This window comes from Festucalex cinctus, chromosome 1 (assembly GCF_051991245.1).
Source record: "Festucalex cinctus isolate MCC-2025b chromosome 1, RoL_Fcin_1.0, whole genome shotgun sequence".
Classification (NCBI taxonomy): Eukaryota; Metazoa; Chordata; class Actinopteri; order Syngnathiformes; family Syngnathidae; genus Festucalex; species Festucalex cinctus.
The window spans coordinates 65674903-65694918 of record NC_135411.1 but is presented as its reverse complement, the minus strand read 5'-3'; the positions used below and the strand labels follow the sequence as shown (position 1 = coordinate 65694918).

Here is a 20016-nt window from a genome sequence, read left to right as displayed (position 1 = left end):
CGTGCGTGAATGTAAATTAGTACGAGGCTCACTTATTCGAGTTAAAGTGTTGTGAATATTAAAAAAATGTTATCCATTTGTTTTATGTTTTTTAAATAAATAAAAGAGACTTACCGGTGTTTCGGAATATGAAGTCGCGTCTCCTTCGAGGGGGTTTCTTCTTTTTTTAAAAATAAAATAAAAAAAATAAAGTTTCTGTTTCTAACCAATTCTATCCGATGGAGAGGGGGAAATATAGACGAAAAAACAGATTATTCGTGCGTAAAGGGCGGTTATTTAACCCATTTCAGAACCGCGTCCTTTTTCTTAGACTAAAAACTTGTGTATCTGTGTGACTATGTAAAAGCCAATGGGGGGTGGCGGGGAGGTGTGACTCCCTCACGCCGCGGTAAACGGCGCCATCTAAAGGGCAAAGGATGTTACAGCGTATGATTAAGAGAGGGAGCATTAAGGTTAGTCTACAAAAGTAAATTAGGGTATTAAAATGTTGATAATGAATGTAAAACCTAAAAATTTGATTCAAAGGTATTCAATTTGTAAATTATACATTTTGGATGACGGAACAATGTATGGCATTAGAGTAGCCTTTAAATATTAAGTAGGGTTAATTTTAAATTTTTGGCGACAGCAGATCGAAACTAGTATCATACTAAACCCCCCTGCAGCCATCTTTTTAATGTTACTGAACACTATCCCTATATTAAACCAAACTTAACTCATTTACGTTTCGGTTACAAATGATACGTTTTATTTTTATATGGTATCTATTATAAGACGATGGATGCTAGAATTTGTACATTTTATATATACGTGATGTTTATAGGTATGCTTAGACGTGTATGTTTTTATTATTTTATGTTTATGATGTGTATAAGAGTACGCTGTTTTGGGAGGGATGGGAAAATTTGTTTACCTTTTTTGTGTGTTTAAAAAAGATAATGATTGTACTAGTTTTTTTTTAAAAATACTGATTTCGGGAGAGAATATGTATTCACAAACTCAGGCAGTTCCTGCCCGTGGACATTATTGGTCAGACGTCTGCTTCTTTTTAAAACTAAGAGAATTGAAAGTATGAAACTTTGAGTTTCTTGATACGGTATTAGATTTATACTCTACTTAACCCTTAATCTTTAATCTTAAAGCCGATCTCTGCAACAATTTAACCAAAATCATCTTCTTATTAGTAGATTAACACCATAGTCTCTTACAAAGGGTATTCCTGTAAGCCTTTGGCTAATAGTTTTCTATAAAAGGATCCACGGTCTGAATTTATGACACCATAGATGTATTTGTGCATGAAGAAGGGTGTGTACACTTTTATTTTAATTTTAATTAGAGTGAGGCGTGAAATTAATCGGTTGATGTTTTGTGCATTGTATTTGATAGCAATGTAATAAAGAAATCTCGGTAGGATGAACACAATAAAGTTGGTATAATTTTGTCTACAAAAGTAAACTAGGGTATTAAAATGTTGATAATGAATGTAAAACCTAAAAATTTGATTCAAAGGTATTCAATTTGTAAATTATACATTTTGAATGACGGAACAATGTATGACATTAGAGTAGCGAAAATTTGTTTACTTTTTTTTTTTTGTGTGTGTGTTTAAAAAAGATAATAATTGTACTAGTTTAAAAAATACAGATTTCTGGAGAGAATATGTATTCACAAACTCAGGCAGTTCCTGCCCGTGGACATTATTGGTCAGACGTCTGACAGCGTGTGTGCGTGTTTTGTTTTTTTTTTTCCTGTGTTTTTTCCCATTAGTAAAACAGACTGTTATATCTGATGCTTTAGTCTGAAGTATACTTTGTATTACGATACAAGCGATTCTATACCTTCTATTTAAAACCAAGAGAATTGAAAGTATGAAACTTTGAGTTTCTTGATACGTTAATAGATTTATACTCTACTTAACCCTTAATCTTTAATCTTAAAGCCGATCTTTGCAACAATTTAACCAAAATCAGCTTCTTATCAGTAGATTAACACCTTAGTCTCTTACAAAGGGTATTCCTGTAAGCCCTTGGCTAATAGTTTTTTAGAAAGGATCCACGGCTTGAATTTATGACACCATAGATGCAATATGTATATGAGGGAGGATGTGTACACTTTTATTTTAGGGCTGTAGCAATTCAAATTGGAATTTTCCACATTTACCAGATTTAAAGACACACTTAGATGTTATCCTAAATGTTATAAGCGATTCTCTTTACAACAATTTAACCAAAATCATCTTCTTATCAGTAGATTAACACCTTTGTCTCTTACAAAGGGTATTCCTATAAGCCCTTGGCTAATAGTTTTTTTAGAAAGGATCCACGGTTTGAATTTATGACACCATAGATGCAATATGTATATGAAGAAGGGTGTGTACACTTTTATTTTAGGGCTGTAGCAATTCAAATTGGAATTTTCCACATTTACCAGATTTAAAGACACACTTAGATGTTATCCTAAATGTGATTCACTGTGCAAAATAATAATACTAATGACACTAAATCACGGCAAGGCGTTGCTCACGTTCTAGTTGTAAACCTGCTTTGGGGATATACATTTTCTACAAATGTACCACTGAGAATATTTACGAGCTTGTAAATAAAATACTAAAGGGGTACCAACATGAAAAATTAAATTTTTGGAGGTTTTAGCTGTGTTAAAATGCTCTTACCTCGCCAAATACATGACCGAATTGGAGTTTTCCTCCATTTCCCCCCTCTCTGAGAAATTCTGTTCTACAAAACACCAGCCCCACCCATCCTGAGAAAAAAAGCTGTAGGCGGCCTTTGACACCATAAGGTTACCCTCTCTCACGTTTTTGGTGTACGTCTAGCTATGTATTTTATGTTTTCGAGCTGTTGTATATAAGATTGTGTTGTACATAAGAATTTTACCCCCTCTTACGTTTTTGATGCGTTATAAAACTAATAAATGCGCTGTTTTTTTTTTTTTTTTTAAAAGGATTAGACTTAGAGAAGGTGTTGGTGGCACTCTCATGAATAAAGCGCGCAAGTTGTTTTAGCCCCTCTGCAGATGCGTACATGTATAAAATGTTATTTTTCTGTTTCTAGTTTTGTTACCGCTAGTGCTATAATTTGTGTCTATACGATTTTTATCGGATGTCTCTATGTATTTTTGTTGTTGTTTAAGTTTATAAGGTTTGTATATACGAATGCGCTGTGTGGAAACGGGTTTTAACATCTATCGTTTTTGTAATATTTAAAAAACTAATAAATATACTGTTTTTTTTTTGTTTTTCTTAAACTGATTTATGAAAAGGACTTGTAATCGCAAACTCTTTTTTTAAAAGCAGTAACTGATTTAGGAGGTGGAGGGGCAATGTATTATGGGGATCATACTTTTTGAAATCTTTAAACTGTCGATTGTAAGAGTCTTTTATTTTGATGTTAGCCTTTTTATCTGAATATGTATTAATGAAATATCTTCTAATTATCAGCTCGGATTATTTCAATGGATAGCCCTGTAACCCTTAGGTTAGTAGTTTTTTAGAAAGTATCTGGGTATGAAATATGTTATGTTAGGAATATGGCGCGTACGTGAAGAAGGTACGTCTGGCTATGTATTTTATGTTTTTGAGCTGTTGTATATAAGATTGCGTTGTACATAAGAATTTTACCCCCTCTTACGTTTTTGATGTGTTATAAAACTAATAAATGTACTGATTTTTTTTTTTTTTTTTTTAAAAGGATCAGGCTTAGAGAAGGTGTTGGTGGCACTCTCAGGAGCAGAGTGCGCAAGTTGTTTTACCCCCTCTGCAGATGCGTACACGTATAAAATGCTATTTTTCTGTTTCTAGTTTTGTTACCGCTAGTGCTATAATTTGTGTCTATACGATTTTATCGGATGTCTCTATGTATTTTTGTTGTAGTTTAAGTTTATGAGGTTTGTATATACGAAAGCGCTGCGCGGAAATGGGTTTTATCCTCTTATCGTTTTTGTAATATTTAAAAAAACTAATAAATATACTGTGGGTTTTTTTTGTTTTACTTAAACTGATTTATGAAAAGGACTTGTAATCGTAAACTTTTTTTTTTTTTTAAAAGCAGTAACTGATTTAGGAGGTGGAGGGTGAGGCTGGTCCAAAGTGTGCATGTGTGCTTGCGTGTGTAAGGTGTCAGTGTTTACGCCTAGGGGGCTATAAAACAGTCTTTGAAAGTGATTGTCATACGATGCTTCGATCTGAAGTATACTACTTTGTAGTCGCGTATAAATAATTTTATACATTCTTTTTAAAAAGAGAGAAATGTAGGTACGAATGTCCGAGCCTGTTAAAATGCAGCGAGCTTTATACTTGATTTAGAAATTATTCTTTAATTTACTAGGGCAATGTATTGTGGGGGTCATACTTTTTGAAATCTCTAAGCTGGTGTTTGTAAGAGTCTTCTATCTTGATGTTAACCTTTTTATTTGATGATGTATGAATGAAATATCTTCTAATTATTACCATGGCTTCTATCAATGGATACCCTTGTAAGGCTTAGGATTGTAGTTTTTTAGAAAGTATTCGGGTATGAAATATGTCATGTTCGGGACATGGTGCGTACGCGAAGAAGGTTGATGTAGTTTTATTTTTGTTTTGTTTACGATTTAGTTTTTTTTAGGGGGATGTAGGCATCGTTTTAAGGTGCCAGGTGTATTTTGTGTAAATAATATATGGATACTTACTTTTTATTTTTGTTACCGATAGTGCTTTGTTTCGTGAAACCCTTATGTTTTGTTTTGTTTCTTGTTTTTTTTAACTTACCCTTCGATGATAAATAAAACGTCTTTAGACTTATCGCTAGCGAAGATGTAGCACGTTTAACATTCTAAATAGTTTTATCGCTGCACGACGTATTCGAACTAAGAGATCCCAAGTCTTTGTGAGTTTTTTTTCCTCTTTTAAATACTTAGAAATTCCCATTGTTAAATTAGCCTATAAGATATTATTGAATATGATAGGCTGTAAGATTAGCTATACTAAATCACCCCTGGATTTAAAACACAAAACTATGAGATTTAATCAGAGCGTAACAATCTACCGCGACGATCTTTTTTAATCTTAAAACCGCTCTTTGCAGCAATTTACCTAAATATATAGTGAACAAACGTGTATCTTGTATGACTAAGAGACATTTAACTTTTGATTGAACGATTTATTTTTTTCCTTACAAATCGCGCTTACTTTCCGATGATACGCGTAGGTAAACAATTTTTTACAAGTATGATTGTGAAATAACAGCTACTAAATTACTTAATTTGAATGAATAATATTATTTAAGACGTCTACCCATCTAACGCTTTAAAAATAGCGACATAATTCAGATAAAAATATTATTCGTACTATATTGTTTTTGTTTTTTTTACAATAGTTTCCGAGTTCTCACAATAGATGTTCGATGATACTATTTTATGTTTTTCTTACCGGTATGATTAACTTGTATTACATTTATGACTTTTCGCTATTATCTTTGCATCGTTTTAAGGTGGCCGGTGTATTTTGTACAAATAATATATGGATACTTATTGATTTTTGATCAATTTTTACTCGTATATTTACCTACTTTTGCTTTTAGGCGTATGTTAGTTAGTTAGTTACTTGTATATGAGTGCGTATTCTAACTTTCCCATTCACTTCTTGGTTCCATTCCATCACCCCTGTGAGACCGGACTCGTCTACTTAATATCACTAAAGTCTGTTCAAAAATCATTGGACACCCTGTCAGAGCCTTATCTTCCTTTTGTGACCGAATCCTGCTCGATCCGTTTCACTCACTTCATCGAATGTTTGAGTGGCTTCCATCATCTCAGCAGGCTGAGACGCCCACTCTGACGAACACAGCGGCGGAGGAGGAGGACTACATTTGTCCCCTGAACACTAAAATCTCTTGAACAGTGACCCCCCTCCCGGGCCAAATTGCGACAGACTGACTGACTGACACGTAGCACTTTAGTGTGAAGCACGGAGCACTTTCTTTTGTTTTTTTTTATTGTTATTTATTATTTTTCGTATTTGTTTGTTTTTTTAATGTTCATGGATTTCATGTTTTGTTTTTTTTAACTTCCCCTCGAGGACAAATAAAAGCGTTTTTGAATTGAATATTTAATTACTTGTGGTATTTTATTCATTTTTAAGTTATTTTTTGGTCTTAAAAAGAGAAACTAAAGTCTTTATCACTAGAAGTTTAATAGTTTTTTTAATTCCTATCCACGCATCCCTCGCCACTTCCTTGCTCCACCGGTGGTCTAAAACGCGATAAGAAAACAAACGACAAACATGATTTTAATCCATACAGATATATTTTTTATTTAGTTACACGGGACGTCAACAAAAAGACATGATATACATTGTAAAGCACATCAAATAAAACATAGGGACGCACCTTGCTTTCAATAACAGTTTGGAAGTTTTTCATTTCATTTTTAGTTTCAAAGACTCGTCGTTGTCGTAATAATATTTAGCACAGTCAATAAACAATGTCATGACGGTCACCAAATGTCCCGCTTTAATATCATGGTTACACCAATTATTCAATGCATATTCCATCGTGTTAGTCATGTTTACACGGTTCTTCAACAGTTTTGTTCTCAATGGATGTGTGTAAAATGGTTTTCTCTACAACAGGGGTGTCAAACTCACGCTAGCTTAGGGGCCGCATGGAGGAAAATATATTATCAAGTGGGCCGCATCGGAAAAATAACGGTATATAACTTAAAAACAATTGCTGTCATTTATACGCAGATTTTCGTAGACCAGACCTAAATTACGGAGCTCAATTGTAATCATATTTTTCCGAAAAATAACACAAATGCAAATAGAACACAGCAACACTTTGCCGGTATACATTCTGGACGTGTGAAATCGACCTGTTTTGCATATATATTGTTCCCAGAATGCACTGCATGGCGCAGTTAATGATGTTATAAGGACGTTTATCCTTGTCATATCTATTTGTGTTACCAGTAATTGAATTTGTGTCGTATTTAACACATTTATGTTGGTGTATGATTACAAAAAATAATAATAATAATTAAACAAACTGTAGTTAAAGTTGTGTGTAAAATAATGACATCCCGGACGACGATTCCCTGGACAAGTTGCATTGGTCATCTGAGGACTGCTTGTGAAATTACAAAGTTATATGTTTTGATTGTGGCTGGCTGATTAATTAGTCGGACATTACAAATTTATAATTTTTTTTATTTTATTTTTTATTTTATTTTATTTTATTTATTTTTTTTTTAACTTAACAAAATTATCTCGCGGGCCGGATTAAACCCATTTGCGGGCCTGATCCGGCCCGCGGGCCGTATGTTTGACACCCCTGCTCTACAATTTCTATCCAATTATGCAAGCTTTCGAAAAAGATTCGCCCATCTCACACGTACCAATCAGCGATCAGATCTAGTTGTTCGTGGCTCAGTCCTCCGTCCCAACAGTTATCGAGAACGATCTTAATTCTGTCTAACACCATACGCCCATGAACGTAGTCGTGTAGCACAAATTCTACGATGCGTTGGACTTCCTCGGTAGTCGTCTCACGATGGGTTATGGTTAAGATACGGTGAATCGTCGACAGAAAACGTCCGTTACACAGTAGTTTCATGATACCTTCAAAATTCCGAGCAAGATAACACGGTTCCCGATCATAAAATAAGCAGGGATGTCTTAACTGACTCGGTAATTTTAAATCACATCCGGAGCAATTCTCTCTGCTATATTTATGGATAGCGCTCATCAACATATAGCTAACAGTCTGCTTAATACAATTATATCTTGCATTTATTACCCATACGTCCGGTGCGTAGTTCCAAACCAATTCACCCTCCCGCTCCTTAGGCCCGGCAGAAGCCGTCGGTAGACTGGTTAGCGAGTCGTCGTCGTCCACGGAGGTCTCAAGAGAGGAAACGTTACTTTCCGTACCGTCCTCAGTCGGGCGATCATCGGGTTGAGGAGACCCGGGCGGAGGGTTATTCTCCTCTTCCTCAGCGATAGGGTCTATCATCTGTAAATATAAACGTAGGTAACCCTCCTTTTTTAAATTATTATTATTATTATTGATGTTATTAGGCTACATCGATTCGTCAAAAGTAGTTTACCGGGATGGATGCCGTAGACCCGAAGTCAGTAGACGATGTCGAGGATAAGTTGCAAGCGGTCATGGGGCTGGAACTCCGGTAGGGTCCGTCGATAAAGGTTACGTTTACCTCATCCTCTTCGACGTCCGAACGCTCAGGACTAGATGCTGTAAGATTTGGCGGCTCGCTGAAAATCTGCATACTTCTGGAGAGTCGTGGGGATGTCCAGATCGTTCTAACTCGATCCCCCGGAGGTGGTGGCACTAGTGAATCTCCTCAAAGATTATCAAACGTTCGCAATGTTAGGGGGGTTTTTTCCCGAAGGGGGAGCGGTCTTTATTAGCACGAGACCCCCCACAGGGGCGTGGTTTTTACCAAAAAAAAAAGGTTGGTGGCGCTAAAACAACAGATTTTTTAAAAATGAAAGTCAGAGAGTCTCCTTGATTCCTTCGCACATTAAAATCAATATGCGACTAATATAAAAACATTTACCGTAAAATAAAACATCTTTGAATAAGTCCCCCCTGTTTTAATCCGGGATAAAACATTTAACGATAATATTCGTCAGTAAAGACACAAGGGGTATAAGCCGACGTTTAAAGCGTGTAAAGACGTCGCTAAAGAGTAAACTCTCGGCATAACTTTAAATTATAAAACGTTAGCCTCACGAATAATTAGTCAATACGGGAATCGAGTAGTTAAATATTAATTACAAATTTTAACGGTATACGTACGCATTCAATAAAAATACAAGCGGGCGATTAATACTCGGCAAAGTTACGCCTAGAATTTTTAAAATAAAAATGTGTAAACACATTTTGTTTTACTTTGTTTTGGAGGGACCGAGTATTTTGAAACATTTCATAGTAAAGCGTAAGGAGAACTAAAAAGTTTCATAAAGGTAATAATTTGACTTTATAAAAAAACAAACAAATACGAAAAATAATAAATAACAATAAAAAAAACAAAAGAAAGTGCTCCGTGCTTCACACTAAAGTGCTACGTGTCAGTCAGTCAGTCTGTCGCAATTTGGCCCGGGAGGGGGGTCACTGTTCAAGAGATTTTAGTGTTCAGGGGACAAATGTAGTCCTCCTCCTCCGCCGCTGTGTTCGTCAGAGTGGGCGTCTCAGCCTGCTGAGATGATGGAAGCCACTCAAACATTCGATGAAGTGAGTGAAACGGATCGAGCAGGATTCGGTCACAAAAGGAAGATAAGGCTCTGACAGGGTGTCCAATGATTTTTGAACAGACTTTAGTGATATTAAGTAGACGAGTCCGGTCTCACAGGGGTGATGGAATGGAACCAAGAAGTGAATGGGAAAGTTAGAATACGCACTCATATACAAGTAACTAACTAACTAACATACGCCTAAAAGCAAAAGTAGGTAAATATACGAGTAAAAATTGATCAAAAATCAATAAGTATCCATATATTATTTGTACAAAATACACCGGCCACCTTAAAACGATGCAAAGATAATAGCGAAAAGTCATAAATGTAATACAAGTTAATCATACCGGTAAGAAAAACATAAAATAGTATCATCGAACATCTATTGTGAGAACTCGGAAACTATTGTAAAAAAAAAAAAACAATATAGTACGAATAATATTTTTATCTGAATTATGTCGCTATTTTTAAAGCGTGAGATGGGTAGACGTCTTAAATAATATTATTCATTCAAATTAAGTAATTTAGTAGCTGTTATTTCACAATCATACTTGTAAAAAATTGTTTACCTACGCGTATCATCGGAAAGTAAGCGCGATTTGTAAGGAAAAAAATAAATCGTTCAATCAAAAGTTAAATGTCTCTTAGTCATACAAGATACACGTTTGTTCACTATATATTTAGGTAAATTGCTGCAAAGAGCGGTTTTAAGATTAAAAAAGATCGTCGCGGTAGATTGTTACGCTCTGATTAAATCTCATAGTTTTGTGTTTTAAATCCAGGGGTGATTTAGTATAGCTAATCTTACAGCCTATCATATTCAATAATATCTTATAGGCTAATTTAACAATGGGAATTTCTAAGTATTTAAAAGAGGAAAAAAAACTCACAAAGACTTGGGATCTCTTAGTTCGAATACGTCGCGCAGCGATAAAACTATTTAGAATGTTAAACGTGCTACATCTTCGCTAGCGATAAGTCTAAAGACGTTTTATTTATCATCGAAAGGTAAGTTAAAAAAAAACAAGAAACAAAACAAAACATAAGGGTTTCACGAAACAAAGCACTATCGGTAACAAAAATAAAAAGTAAGTATCCATATATTATTTACACAAAATACACCTGGCACCTTAAAACGATGCCTACATCCCCCTAAAAAAAACTAAATCGTAAACAAAACAAAAATAAAACTACATCAACCTTCTTCGCGTACGCACCATGTCCCGAACATGACATATTTCATACCCGAATACTTTCTAAAAAACTACAATCCTAAGCCTTACAAGGGTATCCATTGATAGAAGCCATGGTAATAATTAGAAGATATTTCATTCATACATCATCAAATAAAAAGGTTAACATCAAGATAGAAGACTCTTACAAACACCAGCTTAGAGATTTCAAAAAGTATGACCCCCACAATACATTGCCCTAGTAAATTAAAGAATAATTTCTAAATCAAGTATAAAGCTCGCTGCATTTTAACAGGCTCGGACATTCGTACCTACATTTCTCTCTTTTTAAAAAGAATGTATACAATTATTTATACGCGACTACAAAGTAGTATACTTCAGATCGAAGCATCGTATGACAATCACTTTCAAAAACTGTTTTACTGCCCCCTAGGCGTAAACACTGACACCCCTACACACGCATGCACACATGCACACTTTGGACCAGCCTCCCCCTCCACCTCCTAAATCAGTTACTGCTTTTAAAAAAAAAAAAAAGTTTACGATTACAAGTCCTTTTCATAAATCAGTTTAAGTAAAACAAAAAAAAAACACAGTATATTTATTAGTTTTTTTTAAATATTACAAAAACGATAAGAGGATAAAACCCATTTCCGCGCAGCGCTTTCGTATATACAAACCTCACAAACTTAAACTACAACAAAAATACATAGAGACATCCGATAAAATCGTATAGACACAAATTATAGCACTAGCGGTAACAAAACTAGAAACAGAAAAATAGCATTTTATACGTGTACGCATCTGCAGAGGGGGTAAAACAACTTGCGCACTCTGCTCCTGAGAGTGCCACCAACACCTTCTCTAAGCCTGATCCTTTTTAAAAAATAAAAAATAAAATCAGTACATTTATTAGTTTTATAACACATCAAAAACGTAAGAGGGGGTAAAATTCTTATGTACAACGCAATCTTATATACAACAGCTCAAAAACATAAAATACATAGCCAGACGTACCTTCTTCACGTACGCGCCATTTTCCTAACATAACATATTTCATACCCAGATACTTTCTAAAAAACTACTAACCTAAGGGTTACAGGGCTATCCATTGAAATAATCCGAGCTGATAATTAGAAGATATTTCATTCATACATATTCAGATAAAAAGGCTAACATCAAAATAAAAGACTCTTACAATCGACAGTTTAAAGATTTCAAAAAGTATGATCCCCATAATACATTGCCCCTCCACCTCCTAAATCAGTTACTGCTTTTAAAAAAAAGAGTTTGCGATTACAAGTCCTTTTCATAAATCAGTTTAAGAAAAACAAAAAAAAACAGTATATTTATTAGTTTTTTAAATATTACAAAAACGATAGATGTTAAAACCCGTTTCCACACAGCGCATTCGTATATACAAACCTTATAAACTTAAACAACAACAAAAATACATAGAGACATCCGATAAAAATCGTATAGACACAAATTATAGCACTAGCGGTAACAAAACTAGAAACAGAAAAATAACATTTTATACATGTACGCATCTGCAGAGGGGCTAAAACAACTTGCGCGCTTTATTCATGAGAGTGCCACCAACACCTTCTCTAAGTCTAATCCTTTTTAAAAAAAAAAAAAATCAGCGCATTTATTAGTTTTATAACGCATCAAAAACGTAAGAGGGGGTAAAATTCTTATGTACAACACAATCTTATATACAACAGCTCGAAAACATAAAATACATAGCTAGACGTACACCAAAAACGTGAGAGAGGGTAACCTTATGGTGTCAAAGGCCGCCTACAGCTTTTTTTCTCAGGATGGGTGGGGCTGGTGTTTTGTAGAACAGAATTTCTCAGAGAGGGGGGAAATGGAGGAAAACTCCAATTCGGTCATGTATTTGGCGAGGTAAGAGCATTTTAACACAGCTAAAACCTCCAAAAATTTAATTTTTCATGTTGGTACCCCTTTAGTATTTTATTTACAAGCTCGTAAATATTCTCAGTGGTACATTTGTAGAAAATGTATATCCCCAAAGCAGGTTTACAACTAGAACGTGAGCAACGCCTTGCCGTGATTTAGTGTCATTAGTATTATTATTTTGCACAGTGAATCACATTTAGGATAACATCTAAGTGTGTCTTTAAATCTGGTAAATGTGGAAAATTCCAATTTGAATTGCTACAGCCCTAAAATAAAAGTGTACACACCCTTCTTCATATACATATTGCATCTATGGTGTCATAAATTCAAACCGTGGATCCTTTCTAAAAAAAACTATTAGCCAAGGGCTTATAGGAATACCCTTTGTAAGAGACAAAGGTGTTAATCTACTGATAAGAAGATGATTTTGGTTAAATTGTTGTAAAGAGAATCGCTTATAACATTTAGGATAACATCTAAGTGTGTCTTTAAATCTGGTAAATGTGGAAAATTCCAATTTGAATTGCTACAGCCCTAAAATAAAAGTGTACACATCCTCCCTCATATACATATTGCATCTATGGTGTCATAAATTCAAGCCGTGGATCCTTTCTAAAAAACTATTACAGGAATACCCTTTGTAAGAGACTAAGGTGTTAATCTACTGATAAGAAGCTGATTTTGGTTAAATTGTTGCAAAGATCGGCTTTAAGATTAAAGATTAAGGGTTAAGTAGAGTATAAATCTATTAACGTATCAAGAAACTCAAAGTTTCATACTTTCAATTCTCTTGGTTTTAAATAGAAGGTATAGAATCGCTTGTATCGTAATACAAAGTATACTTCAGACTAAAGCATCAGATATAACAGTCTGTTTTACTAATGGGAAAAAACACAGGAAAAAAAAAAAAAAAAAAAAAAAACACGCACACACGCTGTCAGACGTCTGACCAATAATGTCCACGGGCAGGAACTGCCTGAGTTTGTGAATACATATTCTCTCCAGAAATCTGTATTTTTTAAACTAGTACAATTATTATCTTTTTTAAACACACACACAAAAAAAAAAAAGTAAACAAATTTTCGCTACTCTAATGTCATACATTGTTCCGTCATTCAAAATGTATAATTTACAAATTGAATACCTTTGAATCAAATTTTTAGGTTTTACATTCATTATCAACATTTTAATACCCTAGTTTACTTTTGTAGACAAAATTATACCAACTTTATTGTGTTCATCCTACCGAGATTTCTTTATTACATTGCTATCAAATACAATGCACAAAACATCAACCGATTAATTTCACGCCTCACTCTAATTAAAATTAAAATAAAAGTGTACACACCCTTCTTCATGCACAAATACATCTATGGTGTCATAAATTCAGACCGTGGATCCTTTTATAGAAAACTATTAGCCAAAGGCTTACAGGAATACCCTTTGTAAGAGACTATGGTGTTAATCTACTAATAAGAAGATGATTTTGGTTAAATTGTTGCAGAGATCGGCTTTAAGATTAAAGATTAAGGGTTAAGTAGAGTATAAATCTAATACCGTATCAAGAAACTCAAAGTTTCATACTTTCAATTCTCTTAGTTTTAAAAAGAAGCAGACGTCTGACCAATAATGTCCACGGGCAGGAACTGCCTGAGTTTGTGAATACATATTCTCTCCCGAAATCAGTATTTTTAAAAAAAAACTAGTACAATTATTATCTTTTTTAAACACACAAAAAAGGTAAACAAATTTTCCCATCCCTCCCAAAACAGCGTACTCTTATACACATCATAAACATAAAATAATAAAAACATACACGTCTAAGCATACCTATAAACATCACGTATATATAAAATGTACAAATTCTAGCATCCATCGTCTTATAATAGATACCATATAAAAATAAAACGTATCATTTGTAACCGAAACGTAAATGAGTTAAGTTTGGTTTAATATAGGGATAGTGTTCAGTAACATTAAAAAGATGGCTGCAGGGGGGTTTAGTATGATACTAGTTTCGATCTGCTGTCGCCAAAAATTTAAAATTAACCCTACTTAATATTTAAAGGCTACTCTAATGCCATACATTGTTCCGTCATCCAAAATGTATAATTTACAAATTGAATACCTTTGAATCAAATTTTTAGGTTTTACATTCATTATCAACATTTTAATACCCTAATTTACTTTTGTAGACTAACTTTAATGCTCCCTCTCTTAATCATACGCTGTAACATCCTTTGCCCTTTAGATGGCGCCGTTTACCGCGGCGTGAGGGAGTCACACCTCCCCGCCACCCCCCATTGGATTTTACATAGTCACACAGATACACAAGTTTTTAGTCTAAGAAAAAGGACGCGGTTCTGAAATGGGTTAAATAACCGCCCTTTACGCACGAATAATCTGTTTTTTCGTCTATATTTCCCCCTCTCCATCGGATAGAATTGGTTAGAAACAGAAACTTTATTTTTTTTATTTTATTTTTAAAAAACGAAAAAAAACCCTCGAAGGAGACGCGACTTCATATTCCGAAACACCGGTAAGTCTCTTTTATTTATTTAAAAAACATAAAACAAATGGATAACATTTTTTTAATATTCACAACACTTTAACTCGAATAAGTGAGCCTCGTACTAATTTACATTCACGCACGCACATACCCGATAGAGGGTGGTGGCGGGGGCTTCCTGCCGCCCAACATGGTGTTAAGGGGGGTCGGGGGTTCCTACGGTTGGTACCCGTTCTACTTCAAAGTAGGTAGCTTTATCAGTAATTCGAATTACAGGGGGGGGGCGCTTCCCCCATTGCTACTTCAAAAGCTGGTGGTAGGATCCTTCCTGTAAGATGAAAAAAAAGTTTATTAACACGAGGATGTCGAAATAATGTTATCAGCTGATAGAGTTTCCTCTCAGACAACAAAGCTACTGTTTGGGGGTTCAAAGGAAGTACGTAGACAATCGGTGGGGGGTGACCGGAATCATTTGTTTGTTGAAGGTGGGGGGACCGGAAAACAACAAAGCTACTGTTTGGGGGGTTCAAAGGAAGTACGTATACAATCGGTGGGGGGTGACCGGAACCCTATGTTTGTTAAAGGGGGTGGGGGGACCGGAAAACATGTGTTTGATGTTGTGGGAAACAGAATGTCATCAATCATTTTTAACAGAAGCCGTCTTCCGGCCTCTGATTGGCTAGGACGATGAGGGGGGTGGCTTCCAACCTCTGATTGGTTAAGACGATGAGGGGGGTGGGGAGGGGGGTGCAGAATGTCATCAATCATTTTTGACATTTGCCGTCCTGGGGTTCTGATTGGTTAAGAAGGTGGCAAGTGGGTAGGGCTTAATTCAAAATAACTGCTTCTGATTGGTTGAGATGCCGGAAGGGGGCGGGGCTTACTTCAAAGGGGTTTTATTGGGGGCAATAAATCACTTTTTGACATTTGCTGTATTGTTACTATATATATAAACTGAGCCGTGATTGGTCGTTACCTGTTTCCTCAGCACAGGTGATGCCCTCTTCAGTCGACAGCAAGTGGAAAAAAAAGATGTTGATAGTTCCCGAAAATAATGAAGTTATCACATTAATTATAGACAAAATAGTATCTTCTGACTGTTGAAAACGTCTCACTGAGTCCGGTATCCCTTTAGTGGTTGTGCTAAGAGAGCAACTTAATGTCCAGGTACCAAATGCCCAGTTTGTTGTCTGGGGAGGTTGCGACTAACCCAAAAGTAGGCCTACTTGTCGACAGGCCATGATGGCAGCAAAGATACCAGCTCGTTCCTCTGGCCGGGTGCACTGAGTCAGGAAACCGAAGATAGAGGATCCTGCTCCTGCACCGACACCTGAGAGGACAACAGTATCCATCTATTACACACAGCAAAGTCCTGATAGGCAGCTGTTGTATTTATGCGTTTTTGTTTGCGTATGTGTGTCAAACCTGTCACAAGACGACTGCCTACTAACAGCCACTTTGAATAGCCAATAAAATACATGAAGTTACCTAGGAAAATAATACAAAAAAAAAAACAGCCATTAGGACCAAAGGTGCATCCCCAGAGTGAAACAAACAGTTGATTTACTAAGGCAGAAGTGAGCAAATGTACACAAAAGGCCAATTTCTTTCAAATATTGTTTGTTGCGCTTTTTCTTTGCTGATATAATCCATCCACCACACAGGTGTGGCATATCAAGGTGCTAATTAGACATCAAGAATATTGTACACGTTCGCCTTTGGCTGGCTTGGGGAGGGTCCAGGGTTTTTTAGAAAACAAGTCAGTAAGTATCTGGTGTGACCAGATATTTGTAAAATGTTATTCCACACCTCTTCAATAACTATGCTGGAAGTAAATTGGTAGGAACATGAACGTGCCATCCCAGGGTTGTCAAACTCATATTAGCTCAGGATCACATGGAGGAAAATACATTACCAAGCAGGGATGTAACGATATCCAAACATCACGATATGATATTTTCACGATATGAAGGTCACGATACGATAATTATCACGATATTGTGTTGGCGATATTTAAAAAAGATCACAATATTGTAAAAAAAAAAAGAGCTCAGATTTAAAAAAGCACAATATTGTGCTTTTGTCACGCCGCCACCGGCGTGACGGCCAATGCTTTTATTTTCATAGTCATGTTTCCCGTTTTATTTTGAAAGTTCTAACTCTCCTCTCACCCCAGGTCACTTGCTCTTCCTGCAGCTCACTAATTACCGGTCCACGCCCATGATCACCACCACCTGCTTCCAATCAACCTTGCAATAAAAGCCATCAGCCTTCTCCCTCAGTTTTGCCGAAGTGTCACACACAGTCAGTGCATGGAAGCGTCCCACAGTCCTCGAGTCCTTGTTCCCGGTGCCTTGTTGTCTTGCCTTGTTTTTGTGCCTTGTCCTCCCCAGTGGAGCAACTTTAGTTACCCCTTTTGCCTTGAGCCTTTTTCCTCCCTAGCGGAGCGCCTTTTGTTGTCCCCTATACCTTTTGCCTGTTTTTTCCTCCCCAGTGGAGCGTTTTTAGTTCTCCACTTTTTGATTCCCCTTTCTCCTCTCAGTGTGAGAGGAGACAGTTGCTGACCGGCAATAAACCTGTTGCCTTTGTGGCCTACCTTTATCCTGCGTCTGGGTCCTACCTCTCCTCGTCGTGACAGCTTTTGCACATAACAGCAATGCTTATCAACCACCTACAATCACTAATAACAAAATTGGGGCACTTACTTGCTAATGCAAGCACACATTGATCGCTTCACAAGCAAATTAGGTTCCCCTTCATCTGACAATTAGCATAGATTTTAAACATAGAAGGCCAAAACATCCCTAATGAAAATTAAATTGCATTAATAAACTAGCCACTAGAAGGTGCTAGAACTGCACAAATGGAAATCAACCTGGCTTTTTAACAGGTATGTTCCATTTAAATATTGTGAACATGACGACGATGATATTGTGGCAGTTTTAATATCACGATATCGCCCTTATCGTTACATCCCTATTACCAAGTGGGCCGGACTCCTAAAATCATGCTCTGTAACTTAAAAACAATTGTTGTCAGTTAAACACATATCTTCGCCATTTTCATGCCAGCCCTAAATTGCGGGACTCGACTGTAAATATATTCTTCCAAAAAATAATACAAATGCAAATGAAACGTGGCAACACTTTGTTTGTATGAGTTCCAGGCGTGTTATAGCTAGTTTTGCATATACATGTTGTTCCCAGAATGCATCATGTGACGCGGTTAACGAAGTTATAGGTCGTAAACCCATGTCATATGTGTTTGTGTTTCCAGTAGCTGAATGTGTGCCACCTTCAGCACGTTTATGTTTGATTTATGTTGGTCTTTGTTTTTATTTTACTTTTTTTTATTTTTTTTTATCTTTCACACTTTAAGTTGTGTGTAAAATAATGACATCCAGGTCAATTCTGTGTACAAGCTTCATTGGTCATCTGAGGATTGCTTGTGAAATTACGAATTTATGTTTTGAATTTGGCCATGACATTACTTTTTTTTTTTTTTTTTTTTTTTTTACTTTACAAGAGCATCTCGAGGGCTGGATTAAACCCCTTTGCGGGCCTGATCTGTACGTTTGATACCCCTGATATACACTATGACTTAACAAAGTTTGTTTATTTGAAACTATGCCACTCACCAGTTCATCAAGTTAATAGATAATAACAAGATAATAACAATCACAAGGTGATGGACTGCTTGACCGGTGAAAATAGCAGCTCTCATGTTGCGTTGATGGAAGCGCGGTTAAAATAATGACAACCCTGGACAATGGACGATTACAGTTTGGTTTGGCTTGAAATAATGACAGATTTATGATGAGGGTGCACCGGCCTTTGACGAATGATGGACCGTCAAAATTGATTGACACGACATTGATTGACACCTCTGAGCGTGGCCATGTCTTTTCACATTCACCCGCCGATTGTCGGAAAATGGTGTCGGCTGCATACAAGTTCTCAATGGCGCCAAGCATCCTTTTTTAAATGTGCTGGCTTGTGCACTTCTGCGAAATTACAAACACCCGGTCTAACCTGTTGCAGAGCACTGGATTTGGATTTGCACGAACCCTTTAACTCAGCTCTTTGGATGTTTTGGTTCACAAATCATCTTCAAACATGTACTTTACAGGGTCTTTAATATGTATTTTGCTTGATAAAAAGAGATTTCAAATTCAAATATGTACCAGAGAATAGACTCAGGAATCCATCTGAAGTGAGACAATGAAGCATCAAAGCATGATTTTGTTCCTGTGGATTTGCAACTCACCAGCAATCTCAAAAAGATTGGAGAAAAGAATGATGGGCTTGGTGGCTCTGCTGCGATCTGACCAGCAGCCAAATAGTGGTCCAGTGAGAAGCCCGCTTAGACTGAAAGCAGACAGACCCAGACCCAAGAAATATGGAGGCGCCTCTAGGATCTGGAGATATCGCCATATTGTAGGCAGAATGACAGCTGAAAACACCAGAAGGGGATCAATGAATGACCACAACAACTTCTGAAATATGTCGCAAAAATCTGATGCAATTTCCTCAATGAGAGGATGAAGCCAACACTCTGTTTTGTTTTGTTTTGTTTCCTGCTCTAATGAGGTTATTTTCAGAGTTGGCAGAAGTACTCACATTGTAAGTAGAAGATACTGGTAAAATTAGAAATACTGACTCTATTCAATTACAGTCGCCAGAAAAAAAATGTACTCAAGTCAAGTTCAAATGGCTGAAAAATCTCCTTAAGTCTATTAACAAAGTATTTGTGCTCCGTTAATTCCCACTGCTGCTTATTTTGAACATCAGGATGAACTTACCATACTCTATGCCGCTAAGCATAAATATTAATCCAATAGTAAAAAAAGTTTGATTCCTCTTCTGGAGATAATCCATGGTGCTCTTTCTACAATGACCTCTGTGCATGTGCTGCAGAAAGGCGGTGCAGTGGTAAAATCGGATAATAAGACACACCACATGTCCAATTACAGTGCCTTAGCCAGAACGTAAGGGGAATTTGTTTCACCATTTGAAAGTCCTATTGGAGCATGATGAAAATTGAGATCATGCAGTTAAAGCCCCGCAGGCTGACGAATGAAAAGCTGGTCAGAGCACACCAAATGTGTCCGGTCTGAAATGACAGCGCAAGTTGCTTTT

General features: G+C 36.3%; 1 protein-coding gene across 1 annotated transcript in view; it reads right to left on the bottom strand.

Moving 5' to 3' along the window:
* LOC144006984 (major facilitator superfamily domain-containing protein 8-like) overlaps positions 1-19770 on the bottom strand; it is a 38391-nt gene extending 18621 nt beyond the window's left edge. The window contains exons 1-4 of the mRNA XM_077506229.1: positions 19680-19770; positions 19145-19330; positions 16304-16366; positions 16089-16208 (exon numbers count right to left, since the gene is read on the bottom strand). Coding sequence (XP_077362355.1) covers positions 16089-16208; positions 16304-16366; positions 19145-19330; positions 19680-19755 — 445 coding nt within the window. The 5' untranslated portion in view covers positions 19756-19770. The remainder of the gene's footprint in view (positions 1-16088; positions 16209-16303; positions 16367-19144; positions 19331-19679) is intronic.
* Positions 19771-20016: the final 246 nt, after the last annotated feature.